General features: G+C 36.3%; 1 protein-coding gene across 2 annotated transcripts in view; it reads right to left on the reverse strand.

The window, feature by feature from the left end:
- Positions 1–17,747, reverse strand: part of heca (headcase) — a 90,962-nt gene that overhangs the window by 72,908 nt on the left and 307 nt on the right. For both annotated transcript variants that reach the window (XR_010855792.1, XM_067119468.1), the window contains exon 1: positions 16,743–17,747. This exon is cut by the window's right edge. Coding sequence is in view for 1 of the 2 variants with exons in the window: in XM_067119468.1 (XP_066975569.1) it covers positions 16,743–17,509 (767 nt within the window). In the remaining variant the exon portion in view is untranslated. The remainder of the gene's footprint in view (positions 1–16,742) is intronic.

Consider the following 17,747-nt stretch of genomic DNA (forward strand, 5'->3'; position numbering starts at 1 on the left):
GTGCATTCGACCTGACCTTTCTCAACTAAAGCAGTTGTTGGCAAAAACATAATATGACGCTGTACTTATCGCGGCGGCAATTTCCGAGCCAGTTTTCGGAAACTCGCCAACGCTCTGTGCCCGTTCGCGCATCGTTAACCATTCAAACGGCAGCGATCGCATGATGAGATACCATTACGTCTTGCTTCCCGTGCCGTCATTATTCGTTCCGTCCTGGAAATGATCCGAGTAATCTGCTGCTCGTTTCGGCAAGATTATGACAATGCTCAAAAAAAAACTATGTACCATTAACATAACGTCTTATCACTGCGATCTACATGCAATAGTGCAGTGGATAGATTAAAAACGAGCGTTTATTGTGTGTGTGTGTGTGTGTGTGTGTATGTATGTATGTGTATATGTGTATATATATATATATATATATATATATATATATATATATAGAGAGAGAGAGAGAGAGAGAGAGAGAGAGAGAGAGAGAGAGAGTTAGTTTACTTGTTGACCAGCTCCCAAAACGAGGGTGTGTGTAAACCGTAGAGTTTATTACCTCTTGTTTTAATATCGTGTGTTTCCCTTCATGACGAAACTGTCGTTCTTATTCTATTCCATGACTACGACCGTGAATCTTCATCTATTGCGATTTAGAACTACCTTGCGGCATGTGGCACTGTCGGTAAAATATGAAGCCATCAACTGCCGGCCACGCCTGCAAACTCTCAAGTGCAACATTTATCGCTCCACATCGGAGTTGGCAGGTTGTTTTTCAGCAATCCATATTTTACATCGATTCTCTACATCGAATGATTGGCATTTTTCGTTTATCTGCCGATGCCTTTTTAAAATTGAATATCACGTCTGACTAAATGTTATGGCGTTGAAAACGGCGTGGTTACTTCCGAGTTAAGACTAATGTGTTTCTGTTGGATTCTTCCAACATTCAAAAACGATAGATACATATCCTGTTCAATTCACCGTGTAGAAGGAAAATCATATTTCGATATCTGAGGCAACTCCTTCTTTTCAAATATTTAACAAAACCAGTAGGGAAAAATACTGATTTGTCCTAATGAGCTTTAATGGTAGTTATTAATTTGACTGGTAGCTCAAGTTAGCGTCAGTATTTTGACGTTACCTTGACAGCGTTCGTGACATTCTTCACTTTTTCGTTATTATTATTATTATTATTATTATTATTATTATTATTATTATTATTATTATTATTCAATGTAATGATTACACGAGAAGTTTTCCTGCTACAGCTTATTTTTCTCATTGTTTTCTGCTACATTAACATTTATTTCAGGTTAAATGGTTTTTATTATTGATATTATTGAGGCCTAAGACTGATTTTCCTCATAATGTTGGCCTATTCATTAAAATTCACACGTCACATGAAAAGTTAATAATATCTGCACAGATCAAACTTTTTAAGAATTCTGCATTTATTTCGATCATGAATTTTGCCAAAAAAAATGGGCGTTTCTAAATCACCTGAAGAGCACAAAAATAATTTTTAATATCGGAAGTTTATAGTTCGTATAAATTTCTATAATCAAGGACCGGCTTCTCGGAACATTGTTAGGTGCTGTTGGACTCCGTTACACATTATTAATTTTATGGTGTTATTACCTTTTTAATACGCTTACTCCTGTTGACACTGAATCCGAAAGGGGAACATTTCCCATCCGATTCCCATTCGCATTCAATGTTTACCGTAGTCAGCGAATCCAAATTTGTGAGGAAACTGTGATATTAACAGTTTTTTATTTACTTGATATAAAAAAAAAATATTACGTGAGTCTAACATTCATATATGGCTATAAATTCTCTTTAAATTAAATATCGATTTAGAACAGTAATAAATGACATTCAGCCTAACATACGGCAATAGTTTCTATATATATATATATATATATATATATATATATATATATATATATATATATATATATATATATATATATATATATATATAAAATTTTCAAAATTTTTGTCCCAGAAATTCTGATTCGCATTACAATTTCATGTTTTTTTTATCGACTTTCTTTCGTACGTATGAAGAAAATTTCATTAAAAAGACATAATTTGAACTGTCACTGTTAATAATATCAACGACAGCAATAATAATAATAAATTACTAATAATTTAACTTCCCAATGACATATTGGCATTAATTGAAGAGTAAATCGTTATCCAATATATTATAAGTTGTACTTTCCAGATCATGCTCAAATCTTATCATCAATCCGAACAATTTAAAAGTTGTAAGAAAAAAAAAACAATAATATTGGAGAAGAAAAAGACGAAGAAAATAATAATATTGGAGAAGAAAAAAAACCAAGAAAATACTTCGAGAACTACAGCTGATAGAAAAGGCGACAGATCACGTTTCTGTTGCCAAGGTCAACGGGTTACACGTACTTAATGGCCGAAGTAGATTCCCAAGAAGTTGTAGAGTAAACATTTCTCTCTCTCTCTCTCGCTGCTCAACATTACGTAAGGTTACATGATCAGATATAGAGTTAAGTGAGGATATGCCAAAAAAAAAGAAAGAAAAAAAACCTTAAACAAGGAGCAAATGTGACACATGGCTGCATCGTCATCCATCGATCGAACGATTGCCAACACCTAAATAATATAGGTTTCACCTACGAATCACCTGCCGCTGCAAATAGCGAATACCATCCTCTCCCTCTCAGTTTTGTCTTAACATCGTCGTGTATTTTCCAAACATACAATATAATGTGAAGTCTGTTCTTGCATTCTTGTCTCCTATCGCAATCAAGATTTAGAAACGCCCACATTACCTTAGAAAATATCCGAGTTGGTAACTCGTCCCTCCTGTAACCTTGAGCCAGTCCTGCTCTCTAGTGCGCAGTTGTGAACCTCCCTTCGATTTCCCTGACTCAAGGCTTCGACTGTGTAGTTTACCTTTATGTCTTCGGTTAACAAAGCTGCAACTGTCGCCAACAATGCAGACTTGGACTTCCACTGTCATTTTTAGCATATTTAACATATTCTATGGAAAAAAAAATGAATTACAATAAGAGCTTGATGTACATGGTATTGATCACTACATTCGAACACAGGTAAACATGCCTTACAAACACATTCAACCCCATGCCCCCCCCTCTCCCCCAACTTCTCCCAACCCAGAGTCATACTAGTAATCTACTCCCCAAGCCCTAACACTCCCCGCTCTCTCTCTCTCTCTCTCTCTCTCTCTCTCTCTCTCTCTCTCTCTCTCTCTCTCTCTCTCTCTCTCGGATATATAGACCCAAGCACTTCCAACTTGATGATTCAATTTCCATTTTATTTTTGACCGATTGCGAAATAAACACGCTGTCATATCTTTTTAGAGGGAGAGATATCATCGCCAAATGAAATGCATGACTATAACGCTGAAGCAAAGATAATGGCGCATAGTTTCACCTGTTTTCGCTTCGTGCTTTTGTAGTATTAACTCCATCGGTATAATTTTGCACCAGAGACAAACGAATTATGTATTCTCCTCCAAATTAACCGGGCCATAATGTAAATTACGGTGTACAGTACATAGATTAATCGTAAGAAATATACGTACAACAAGGACGTCATGAATAATAAAAAAAAAAAAAACCACCACCGCCCTTCACGCGCGTGCGCACATTCACACACACACACGAATAGAAACATTGGAGTGCTGCGAGATAAAGGACGACAGTCGAAAGGCCTCGCAGCACACTCCAGTGTTCTCTTTCCTTCGAGAGAGAGAGAGAGAGAGAGAGAGAGAGAGAGAGAACGTGTTATTAAATATGGCAATGGAGGGGATCATAATCCGAGGGTTAAGAAATCCAAAATTGAGTTATGTTAGTGAAATAATGAGACTCGGTATTCATGGCACTCGCTAAAGGTCGGGTCCTCGGCAGTGCCAAAGGATAGAACAAGCACTGACAGGTGGCTGCTCTTACTGCCGAGTTTAGTCTTACATGAGCACAGACGTACTTGCTGAAGCGTTTACTTGGTTAACGTCTACCGCCTGCATTTCCACGTTAATGCTTACCTGTTTATGCATTGCTTGCTCTCGCTCTCTCTCACACACAGACGCACGCGCACACACACAATCTGGCTGTCCTGCTGCTCGAGTATTTACACTTTTTGACATCTTCCATACACACAGCACATTTTCAGAGGTAATAACGATAATGAAAAATCAGTAGCAAGCAAGCAAGCACGCACGCACACGTATATATTTCTTGAGTAAGATCTGCTGAGAAACTGAAAAGCTTTACCTTTGTAGCACTACCACCTCTAAAGGGGAAAACTGTGGTGTGTGTGTGTGTGTGTGTGTGTAATTATATATATATATATATATATATATATATATATATATATATATATATATATATATATATATATATATATATATATATATATATATATATATATATATATATATATATATATATATATATAAGTTTAGCTAATGGGAAAGGAAAATAATATTGTGCAGTACTTCGCATGGTTGTTTGATCAAGCTGCGCGAACGAACAGAGATGACCCTGCGGAAAGACACCGGACTTTTCTTATAAGATTCGGAACAAGGAAACTCCACTTTAATACGATATTGCGAGCAAGAAATGGAACTGTAGTGTTATGTAGCCGTGTAAAGATGACTCATTAAACTTGGAATTGTTTTGCCAGAGCTTCTGAATGTGACATGAGTGCAGGATGAGTGAGAAACTATTTTGTTTCCTTCTTATTAAGTGGTCTTACAGGTAAATAATGTTTGGATGAAATATATTTACGGATATGTGAGTGATAAAGATGATTTGATGTGAGCTTATATAATGTGTGTGTGAACAAATAGGATACAAAATTATTGTCGCATTATATATATATATATATATATATATATATATATATATATATATATATATATATATATATATATATATATATATATATATATATATATATATGCACACGCGTAAAATACATTGTGACGCTAAAATACAATTCATTGCGGAACATCCGGATTCAAAGTAAACAGTTACCGACACATCAGTCGCACATCACACACTGGTAGTTCGTTACCAACGGTTGTTTGTTCTCATCATAGGTAAGTGTATCTGTGAGACGTGTAAAGTGTAAAAGCCGAGTTACATCTACTGTATCGCAGCTTTTTCAACAGTAAATTTTGAATTCTATGAATTAGTACGTGCAAAGGCCGTAGACTTCATGGTAAAAGAAAAAAATATATATATTAGAACCTGTCGCTTATCAGTGGAATCGGGTTGCACGTATAATGAACGTGATTGAGGTAATCTACGGTGTACGTGCGCACGTATATACTCATGTATATACTCATGTATATAGCATACCTCTACATTTTTAGTCAGTATAGCTTCTGGGCGAAGTTTGCCTTACAAAAATGAGTGTTGTGTACCTTCGTATGAGCTATTCTTTGGCCTCCCTCCCTCTCAGGTATTCCGGTGTAGTTCATGAAGAATTTGCAGTGGCTGTTGTGTACTGAGCGCACTTGCCAGTATGCAGTATACACCAGCACGACACAAATGCATGTTTTTATTTATGTACAGATATGCAGGTGCACACTTTTATATATATATATATATATATATATATATATATATATATATATATATATATATATATATATATAATGTGTGTACATATATATGTATATATATTATATGTATACAGTATGTATGTATATATATATATATATATATATAAATATATATATATATATATATATAAAAATATATATATATATATATATATATATATATATATATATATATATATATATATATATATATATATATATATATATATATAGATTGTGGTGGGGAAATGTTTTCCAGTAGAAGAAATAGCCCCAGAAGAGGTTATTTCCTGGTTCTCGTAAAGGCTTGTAACAATAGAGTCAGAAATTGGAACCTCAGGGTTGGTATGCAAGAATGCTAACAATCACATCACAAGTACCTATTTATTTCTATGACTGGATAATTAGGTAGCCCTCCCCCCACACACACATATATATTATACAGTATACACATGCAATTATATATATAATTATATATGTATATATATATATATATATATATATATATATATATATATATATATATATATATATATATATATATATATATATATATATATATTTACAGTATGTGTGTGTGTATAAAGGAATGATGACGATGGTGTTGGTTCTGTATATGAAATCCTACAGCTCTGAAGTTGCAAAAGGTAGGATGAACCAAAGGAACAGTAAGAGAATGCATTTCTCAAGAGGGGCAGCAATTCTGTATAGGGTTTAAAACGTAGAAGACGATCCTAATAGTTGAAAGAAAAATAAATATATGTATTGAAATTATCAGAATAAGTACAGGTAATGTAAAAGTCAGACTTATAGATGACTGAAATGCAGTAGTCAGAAATAGGTAACGGTAATGAAGTACAATCAAAAATAGATACAGGTAAGGAAGTATGTTCCGAAATTTATATTGGTAAAATAGAAGGATACATATATAGGTAAAGAATTGCAGTAAGAAATAAATACATAAGTGGAGTCAGGTATAGATCCAGGTTTTGAAATAGAGTAAGAAAGATACGGTATGAATTACAGTTAAAGAGAGTAAGGAAGATACCGTATGAATTAAAGTTAAAAATAGACACAGGCTATGAAATACAATCGGAAACAGATGAAGATTGTGAAGTAGCGTCAGAATTGAACAAGGTAAATTAAGTAGTATCGAAAAGGAAATGCACCCTGATTATATAGTACTGTTCGGCGATTGTCTCTTTCCTTTAAATGCAAAGCTTTTGCATCCCCTGCCTATTCTGTTTTTGAAACGATTCCATCTCAATCAAGCTGCAGCCTAAAAGGGTTGCAAGCCTCATTTGCCTTTCCGCTTATGAGCCACAAAATGCTGATCGTAAGGACAGGGACTGTGTTAAGTAGCTTCTGTACGAACATTCAGAATGTGTTTGTGAATGGAATTTCTTCTAAAGTCATTCGGAATATTCTTTCAGAAAAACAGTCAGAATGACTTAAGAAGACACCCCTTTCATATTCCATACATAAATGTGTGTGTGTGTGTGTTTTACGAGGTATGATAGGTAAGCATGAAAGTGGTAAGAGAAGGTTAGAGTAAAGAAAAAAAAAACTATTCCAACTGTACGGAGAACATGTAAGGGCAGCCTGGTTTCTAGTCAATAAGAAAACAAGCAACATCGCATATCGATGATGACAGTGTGATGGAAAAGATTAGTGATGGAATAACTGATGATGGTGGAACAAACCTCCATATTCATGAGTGAATCATGATCGTGAAATGTACCAATACTCTATGGATGTAATAATAGTTTGGAGACTCAAAGTGATCAGAGATAGAAGAAATTTTGCCACTCATGTCTTTCCTGCGCTTTGTCTTCCATATATCTCCACTCATCTCCAGCCTTGTATCTCATGGTTCTCATCAAAATAGGTTTGGTCTTCCAACTCCTCTGGTGAAGCAGGAGTCTCACTGACTATTCTACCAAGGGTTGTGCGAAGGACATGTCCTGTCAAAGCCAGGTCTCCCTTTCGTCATTATCGCATCTACATATGAAACTGTGATAGCAATAACCGTAATAGGTACGTGAAGAAAAATACATTGCATATTATCACCACCTTAATTTCCTTATTTAACATTATCCTAAAAATAGATGTGCGTTTATGTGGATTAAATAAAAAGGCTAAAGGGAATACATCTATGTATGTTTATACAGTTGCAAGATTTTGGGACTTTTGTGCTTCGCTCTGAAAACTGTCACCGAGAAAATACGGACAGCAGTAGAAGAACGGCGGAATTAAGCATGTATATGTGTATGTATGTATGTACGTTATGCATATACATATATATATATATGTATGTATATATATATATATATATATATATATATATATATATATATATATATATATATATATATATATATATATACACACACACACACACACACACACACACACACACACACACACACACACACACACACTGATAAGCCAATCATCGCCAATCTAGTCACTTATCCCAAGACAGAAGAAGCACTTCTGAAAGACATCATCGGCCAACCACGATAACGACAAGGGAAATTCTGGGAAAACTCCGGACATTGAGCGAATGGAAAATGGAAGTGGAGAGAGGAGTGACGATGCAGTAGAAAATATTGACTTGAATGATATTTCATTCCGTAAAAATTGTTCAACAACATCAGATACGAAGTGGCTCTGAAACAAAGGGCTGGAGGATGTTGACGGTGGATGAGACAGGGCATAAAAGTGAGAAAGTAATCACGCTGTTACAAGAGATGACGAAACGTAGGATGTTGAAATGCAATGTGTTGGAGTGACAGTTGATAACCTGCGATAAGTGCAAATGGTCATAGGAAGCGTCGACAACTCTGGGAAGAAAGGCAGACGGCTGTAAGAAGCACAGTGAAAGATAGGAAGAGCAGGACTGAGGGGAGAATGGTGCAAGTGTACGGGAAGCTTAGTAAGAATGATGATGATTAGTGAAGACTTCTAGTTAGTTAACGTGCTTGGGTGTCAGAACAATGTTGGAAGGTTACCAAGCGAAGTTAACTGTGGGAATAGTGATGGGTAGTTCTAGTGAGCTTAGTTAATCGAAAAAAGAGGAGCAGATTGGTTTTGGAAGAGTATTGAATGAGTGGAAGCAAGTGGAAATGTTAAAAGTAGTATCGTTAACTATAGGAAAAGAGACGGATGTCTGTTGGAGTAGAAAGAAGGGCGGGTAGTAACAGGAAGTGTACTAATCCAATCGAGGGTAATGAAGACGCATAATTGGGAAATGACATTCTGAGAAATAAAAAAAACCCTAAAAAGTAAAAATTTTGAACTTCTGAAGAAGCGGACTGTGAAACTCCAAAGGGTTGGCTGGATTCTAGCATAATGTATCGCAAAGTAGATTAGGACGGATATGGTTAGATTGGCAGGTACTTTCTTCCGTTTTCTAAAAATATAATCTACATATTTGCGATGAATAGTATTAATGGAAAAAAAATAATGAAAACAGTAATAATAATGATTCATGGTTTTATAATAACATTAGTAATGAAAAAAATTTCCATAATTTCTTAAAAGTCGTCTTCAGATGCATTGATCATAATTGTAATAGGAAGCATAGTATGGCCCTCAGTAAAATTGTGTTTTCATCACACGATACTGTCTTGACTGTGACCTTCTCCCCACCTTCAGAACGACGGATCCCAAGGCTTCCTTCCATGACAAAGCTTCCGGTGCGGCATAACGGCTCGAATGAAGCCTGCCTTTCGTCCTAATAACAACGCCGAATACCTGTTAGCATGCTTCAGTCGAGTGATCGGGGAAAAAAAAACTCACTCGCCAATTTATTTTATTCTTAAAAATTAAAAACTCAATATCCAGTTTGATTTCATTTTATTGTAATAATTTTTTTTTATCTCCGGGCCCGAAGGTGAGGTAACCTTAGGTTGCGTGTAAATTTTTGTCTGTTTTCGTATTAGAAATAGAGTTTTATTTCTTTCTGTGTGTTTTCGTATTAGAAATAGAGTTTTATTTCTCTGTCTGTTTTCGTATTAGAAATAGAGTTTTATTTCTTGAAAAAAAGTCCATCAACATTATTCTCTAATATTTAACGAAATAAAAAAGGGGGGGGGGTGTATCAAGTGCTTAGGATAATAAACGTCACCTTTTGACACTGTCGCCCTTGACACTGCTATTACAAAAATTGCAAAATGCGAAATTGTTGAAGTTGAAATTGGGGACCCATACAGAGGGAAGACTTGCGTAAGCAGTGTAGCAATAAGTGCTACGAAAAAAGGGAAGAAGAAATGAGAATAGTTTGCAAGGGGGAGAGCGATGGGATGGGCAAACAGCAGGAAGGGGAAAAAAAAAGAAGAAATATGAATAGTTTGGAGGAGAAATGACATAATAAGTGCGCGCGATATAAAAGAGAGAGAGAGAGAGAGAGAGAGAGAGAAGAGAGAGAGAGAGAGAGAGAGAGAGAGGGGTGGGGGTGGTAAAAGCTTAGTCATGAAGGACAAACAGGTCAAGGGATAGACGGGTCAGGGGGGGATAGGGACTGGATTAAGATGATGGGTGTCGGCTCGAGGGTGTAGCGGAGACAAGAGGATAATAGGAAACGAGACTTAAAAAGACAAAATAAAGAGAGTACACTAGCAAGATTTCCTGGAAAAGGCAGGCAACATTGCTGACTGTGGATGAGATGGGCGGGGTGGGCGGTTGGAGTAACGGAACAGAGTCGGTTCGACGAGGGGGAGGGGGAATGTTTCTTCTGAAAATGTTTGTTAAAATTACTGAAGGGAAAAGGGAAGAGAGAGACGTGAGTAATGAGGGACCATGAGGGGAACCCTAAAAAGAAAAGAAGGGGCCAAGAAGGGTGGGGGAGGAGGAGGAGGAGGAGAGATCGCTGAGAATTATATTGCAGTAAACTTTCATTCCTGACTAAAGCTCCCAGTTTTCTGTATATAAGAGCAACACCTTATATTCCAATATTCCTAAGAATAAAATACCTCTTGATAGATTTAATATGGGGGGAAATAAGTAAAAAAAAAAAAAAAAACTTTCCATTTTAATACTGAAATAAGTCTAAATAAAAAAATTAAAGCGACTTATATATATATATATATATATATATATATATATATATATATATATATATATATATATATATATATATATATGATTGTTACGGCGCGCTACGTGCGCTGGATCTCAGTGGTGCCGTCTCCCCTACCCTCCCGACCTCCTATCAACCGCGCCCACCCAGAGCGGACAAACAGGTTTGCAGTAGGGTGGATGTCCCCCTACTGTCCCACTCCCTTAACCCGCCCACACCCGGGGCGAACAAACCGTTTTGCAGGGGGTGGGTTGCTGTGTCATGTCTCCTATACTGTCACCCTGGGGAGGATAAAGCAAGATCCACTCGGATGTTATATATATATATATATATATATATATATATATATATATATATATATATATATATATATATATATATATATAATATCAAAAGTAGTTTTAGCTCTTTATTTAGACACTTCAGTATTAAAGTGGATTTTCTCTTTATTTCCCCTATATTATAATATATCAAGAGGTATTTTTATTCTTTGGAATGTTGGAATATAAGATATGCTCTTATTTACCGAACACTGGGAACTTTTGTCAAGAATGAAAAGTGTACTACAATATAATCCTTAGCTCACTTTCATGTGGAGGGGCCAAAATCCTTTAGCTAGCTGATCAACCTTCCCAAGAGGAATGGCACAAGTAGAGAAAATGCTGTGAGAGAGAGAGAGAGAGAGAGAGAGAGAGAGAGGAGGAATGGCACAAGCAGAGAAAATACTGTGTGTGTGTGAGAGAGAGAGAGAGAGAGAGAGAGAGACAAAACGATATCAACATGCAGTGTTTCTTTATAAATATAATTGAGCTTCGTGATTATATATTTTCTTATTTTTCCTATGTAACTTCTCTATGAACTGTGCATAACTACTCGTTTATGTCGCATATACAGGTGAATGTTTAGCTTAAACATACAAATGTGTGAATATGATTTTGCGTTTATAAGTTAGAATATCAATTAGATAATAAAAATGTGTATATATGTACTGTACATGCACTAAATATGTGTATAGACAGACATACAGACAGACAGATATATATATATATATATATATATATATATATATATATATATATATACACATATATATATACACTATATATGTACAGTATATATGCGTATGTATGTGTTGCTGTATTTCTTTGCAGTAGGGTGACATGGATATGTTTATAACACTACCCACATATGTACTCAGATGTGTTAATTGTTTGTAGGTATAATTGCTCATACACAAAAACATTATACATATGTGTATATATGGAAAAATATAAATAGTAATATATAATACAGTATATAGGAAAGTTTATATATGTGTATATTATATATATTTATATGTATGTATGTATGTATGTGTGTGTGCGTGTGTGTGTTGTGTATATATGTATATGTATATACACATATATATATATACAGAGAGAGAGATGTATGCATGTACATATGTGTGTTGTGTGCGTGTGTGTATATGTGAGAGAGAGAGAGAGAGAGAGAGAGAGAGAGAGAGAGAGAGAGAGAGAGGAGGACCAATATGGGAGGTTTAAGAACAAAGAAAGCAACTGGAACAGTAATTATTAATACAAGAACCTATAGACTTGAAAAGAATTACGAAATTACGACTAAATAACACTGAGAATGAAAAGGAACAAAGATTATTATTCATTGAAGAGTAAAGACACACAATGTAGATTAAGTGAAAAGTGGAAATATAAAGACAGGTAGATAATTGAAGCATGAGCGAAAACAAAGGCCGAGAGCGAAAGAGATATCTAGACGATTGCAAGAAACGTGTTGCAATACAGAAAAGGAAGAGAAGAGGAGAAAATACAAGAGAAATAGAGACAAGGAGAGGAGAAAAGACAAGAGAAGTAATTTACGGAAGCGGGGATGGAGCGGCAGGAGATGAGAAACTCGATTACCTAGAGCAATAGCAGCAGAATGATAAAGACGGGTAAAAATAGGCAGTGAGAAGAACAATGAAATTATGATAAAGGAAGGTAAGAAATGACACAGACTCGTCAGAGGGAGGGGCATACCGGAAAGAAAACGAGCATGGATTTACGAGAGAGAGAGAGAGAGAGAGAGAGAGAGAGAGAGAGAGAGAGAGAAGAGAGAGAGAGAGAGATTCAGGATGTTTATGCAGTCGTTTCATTAGATTACCTGATAAAAGTTTAAGCGATCGAATGAAAGACCAAAGGAGGTACATGGAAAAGATGAAAAACAAATATTATCGAAGAAAAATAAATACACGAAAATATGAAAACCAAGAGAGACAGATGTTTAAAAAAGGCGAGGGAAACGATGAACCAAGAAAGCAGGACATGCAGAAACTCGGAACAGGAAAAGGGAAATGTGAGGAAGGGCAATAAACAATATAAAAGGGTAGTTAGGAGGACCCAGTGATGATGTGCATGGGAGAATAGACAAGGAGAGACGAGGATATAGAAGGGTGGAGACATAAAGGGAAGTAAATGTAGCGTTAGTGCAGAGAAAGGAAGAAACAAAAAGAAATAGAAATAAGAAAAATGAGATGGCTTATTCTTTTGCCAGAAGAATTCATGAGAATAATAAACAAGGGCAATATGGTTATTTATTTCATTACTTGGAAAAAGACGTCTTTTGACAAAACGAAATGGCAAGACATCGTAGTCAGGATTAAGGACTGTTCAGGATTAAGGATTATTCAAAGTGGAAAACTAACTCACAGAAGAGGAGACGCACTGAAGCTTAACTTTGTAAGTGATAAAACTATGGAAAGTTCAAAGACGTAATGGAAAAAGGCGTCATAGAAAAAAAAAGTGTAATAAAAAGGCTGACTGAGATAAGAACGTCATTGAGATTTATAATAGATGAAAACTGACTGAACAAAGCGAATAAAAAATTTATATAAATAAGAAAACTATTAGAGTCTAAAACATAAAAGAGATTGTTATAAATAACAAAGGAGAGAGTTGCCAGAAACTTAATGAAAAAGAATGATCAGTGCTCCTAGTTGAATTACTACAATATTGGAATATGGAGAGATTTAAGGTAATAAGGGGTTGTGAATGTAAATGAATATTTAATAAGCAAATAAGGCACTTTACTAAAAGTAACTGAACTTAGGACGCATTTATGTGGAATAAAAATGCATAACATTCTTACGAAAATTGAATCTGACCGTTTGCTGAAATAAATCATTCTTATATTCACGACGCCCTTTCAGTATATGGTGAAAATATAGGCACAGACTCGTAAATTTTTTCCCAAAGAGGGATAGGTAAATAGTCTGGAAGTTGTACTACTCATTTAAATATTCATGTAGAGTATTAGGTCATGTACTACTCATTTAAATATTCATGTACAGTATTAGGTCATGTGAACGTGATATATATATATATATATATATATATATATATATATATATATATATATATATATATATATATATATATATATATATATATATATATATATATATATATATATATATAAAATTCCTTTACAAGCAGCCACATTAATAATACATAACACATATATATATATATTACATATAAGGACATGTACTGTACAACCTTACGTTTCATATGACAGTGGTGGTAAGTCACTGCGTTATAACCAACTTGACCTTGTGAACACGAGGAAGCCTACAGTAGATGTTTCTCACGTTTTCGGCAGCAGGAATGAATTTGTCTTTTATGGCAACAGACATCATTTGGAAGTATATGGAGAATACGACATTTTATTTACAGTGGGGGAGCTGCAACGTAATGAACGAGATGAATGATACTACTCCCCCCCGCTGCACTCTGACAACTAATTTATTTATATACAAGAGATATTACTTAATGGTAAACTAGTGCTACTATCCCTGAAGAAAATGAGGCTTGATGATCTGGTTCAGATAAAAAGTGTTGCAATTTTACCTTGAAATATCAAACTCACGTTGTGTTCTTCTTGAAGTTGGTTCTCTTAGAGTAGGACTTATAAAAAATACTTTCAGTGTTACGGTACTCTAATAGTATTGTTAATTTAATGCAAAACTATGTTCTCCTCATTTCTACACAAAATAACATTTATGAATAAAACAAAAGTATTCGTTAGCAGTAATGTAATGAATCAGTCTTTTAAAAGCCGAATTTTTAGAGAAAGGGTGGAATAATGCTAGATTAGTTCTAGATATAGGTCGAAGTGTAACACGGCACCCACTCCACTCCTGATAAGCAATACTATCGAAATGCCAGATATAAAAACCGGTGCCTTTGATCCAAACGTTATCTTCGGTCTCTCTCTCTCTCTCTCTCTCTCTCTCTCTCTCTCTCTCTCTCTCTCTCTCTCTCTCTCTCTCTCTCTTTGTTTTCATTACGATATTCTTGTAATATTTCTGAGGGTTATCATTGCACATGCTAAAGAGTTGAGGAGACTTTTCAGAACTTTTCGTGATTCTTTATAAAAAAGTAGTTATAATGATTTCCTTAATCGATACACCAACTATTCATTTTGGGAGATACTTTTCAATTTTCTCAACCGTGATGATGCCTTTTTTCATTTTAATGAATACAAATCGCAATATGGGATAGTGAATTCAAATTTCACGTCTTGTATTCATGCAAGTCACTTCCGTATCAAAAATCTTGATTGTTTTGCAGGATGTGACAGAAAGATTACGGTAATAAATGAGAAGTGCAGTAGATTATATACTACGTATCCAAGAAATACAACAGTATATTCACGCTATATAGTGCATTTCACCTTGAATGTCAAGAATAGGCTCATGCACCATTCGGTTTCATAAGCAGAAAAGGCAAATAACTAAAGTCGCCTTTCTCACTTTCAACTGACAAGGAAGTGTTGCTCTTGCCTACAGGTATATTTATGACCTGCTCACACATGGCAACATGAAAATATCACGTGAGGACTTCTCTTCGGCCTCGGTGAGACTCGTATGATATATTGGGGACTTCGTCTTGGCAGTGGCCAGCTCATGCAGTCTCGCTCACAAGCACGTAATGTTAATGTCAATAACTTTGAAAATCTACTTCCTCATTATAAAGAAGCACACTTGCGCGAGTGTATGCTAGATTTTTCGTGCAGACACATATTTTGGCATTCTAATAACATATGTTTACATTTTTAGTTTTATTTTTAGAACATACTAGTACAGTCAGATAAACAAACATATCTGTTATACCTTGAGGTACACGCTTCACATTGTGCTTTATAGCTACATGTTATAGTTTTCTGCTTCATTGCATTCATTTTGAAGTTTTCTAGTCATATTTTCACTGTCGGTTTCATTTCTCTCAGCATGAAGCTATGAATGACAAGATCTTCCCCCTACCACAGTCTTTTCTAATGAAACGTATCGACAAGTATGGCCACTTGGAATTCTAGTTTCGCCTGAAATCTTTCATTTCTAATATTTAATTTTAACTATGAATCAATTTGGGTCTACAGTGCTACAAGACCGAAGAGCATGTTAAACTAGTCATGCCAATTATGATACTTATATATAATACACGACAACACGTTTACACTTTCACCCATTTAATGGTACTGTATTGTAGTTCTAACATACATTGGTTAGTTAGTATTTGAGTTCTGTTAGTATTTGAAAGGTACAAAACACTTTCAGTCAAGGTTAAATGAGCTTTATTGTTCGAGGACCCTCCCATTCTGGCACGGTAAGAGTTGGCATTCGACGAAATGTCTCGAGATGTCATGCCAAAGAAGATTACTCTTTTTAACTGAGCTTTTTTTTTTTTTTTTAGCTGCTAGATTTAGACTTACAGCTTTAAGAAGTACGGCATTCTCGGAGGTTTTTGCTTTGGATGCAGGCTGTTCTTGCTGTACTTGTTGATTACTGTTATCTGTGACTCCGGCTATTATTGATATATTTCATATAGATTTACGTTTACATAATATTTCACGAAATTGTACAGTTCTGTTTTACTAATCCTGTACTTTCATATGTGAAAGTCTCCCTTTTCTCTGATTTCGTTTAAAACATGACTTGATCATTCGATTGCTCCAAACCCTAAATGAGAACACATGAAAGTGGAAAAAGGGCCTTACCTGCTTCTGTCTGAGAAGAAATCTCTGGAACGGCGTTTGCCTGGAGCTCCGTGGAAGGGACTGCTTGGACCATCTGAAGGGGGCGAGGAGCCCGTGGAGGATATGGAATTGGCTCTGTGGCGCTGACAGGGCTGTTGTCCTGAGGAGAGCGTGCCACTTAGGCCTCCTCCGACGGGGATCGTGGTCGTGCTGCTGTTGCTGGTGTTGTTGTTGGCGTTATTGGTGGCGGTGGAATTGCCGTTGAGCGTTCCTGAACCTACAGTGACGAGACTAGGCTTTTGGTTCTGCCGGTTCTTCTTCTTCTTTTTCGTCTTGTTTTCGTCGTCTGATTCTGTGGGCGGGGTCCAGTCCAGGTCTTTCCGAAGGTGGCCCCGGTTACAGAGACAGGAACACGCCCGGTAGGCCAGGTCGTAGCCGCGTTTCGTCCACAGATTCTGCAGGCGCTGTTTCTCTGACCAAGACCGGGCACGACCGCACGACCTAAGGAAGGCCAGCACGTGTGCCTCCCAGGCTGCGAAGCACTCGCCGTGCATGAGGGTGCCCATCGTGCACTGCTCATTGTTGCATTGCACCCGGACACATCCCGTCGGAGATTCCAGATTGATGGGTTCGTATCCCCGGAGGCAGCCGCATGCCAAGGGCATGCTGCACCGGGACGTGGTGACTGAATTGTGGGCCTCTATGACCCCGGGGTCCAAAAGAGGTAATTCGGCACCGCCAGCACCACCGCCTGTGTTGTGCCTTTGTCGTTGGGGCATCTTCACCATCTGTCCAAAGGGGGTTCTAAGGTACTGTCAGATTGGTAGCAGTAATAGAAGTTGTAGCAATTGCAGTTAAATTCTAAGTGGTACAAAGTGTTATTGGATGTGTTTTTAAGGGGGTGTTGTCTCGCCGTTAATTCTTTTAATTCCTTTCTTGTTTTCTTTCAATTTCCTTTATTTTTTTTAAAAAAAGCTGTCTGTCTATCAAGCTCTCTCTATCTCTCTCTCTCTATCTGTCAGACTC

Source organism: Macrobrachium rosenbergii, chromosome 17, assembly GCF_040412425.1.
Source record: "Macrobrachium rosenbergii isolate ZJJX-2024 chromosome 17, ASM4041242v1, whole genome shotgun sequence".
Classification (NCBI taxonomy): Eukaryota; Metazoa; Arthropoda; class Malacostraca; order Decapoda; family Palaemonidae; genus Macrobrachium; species Macrobrachium rosenbergii.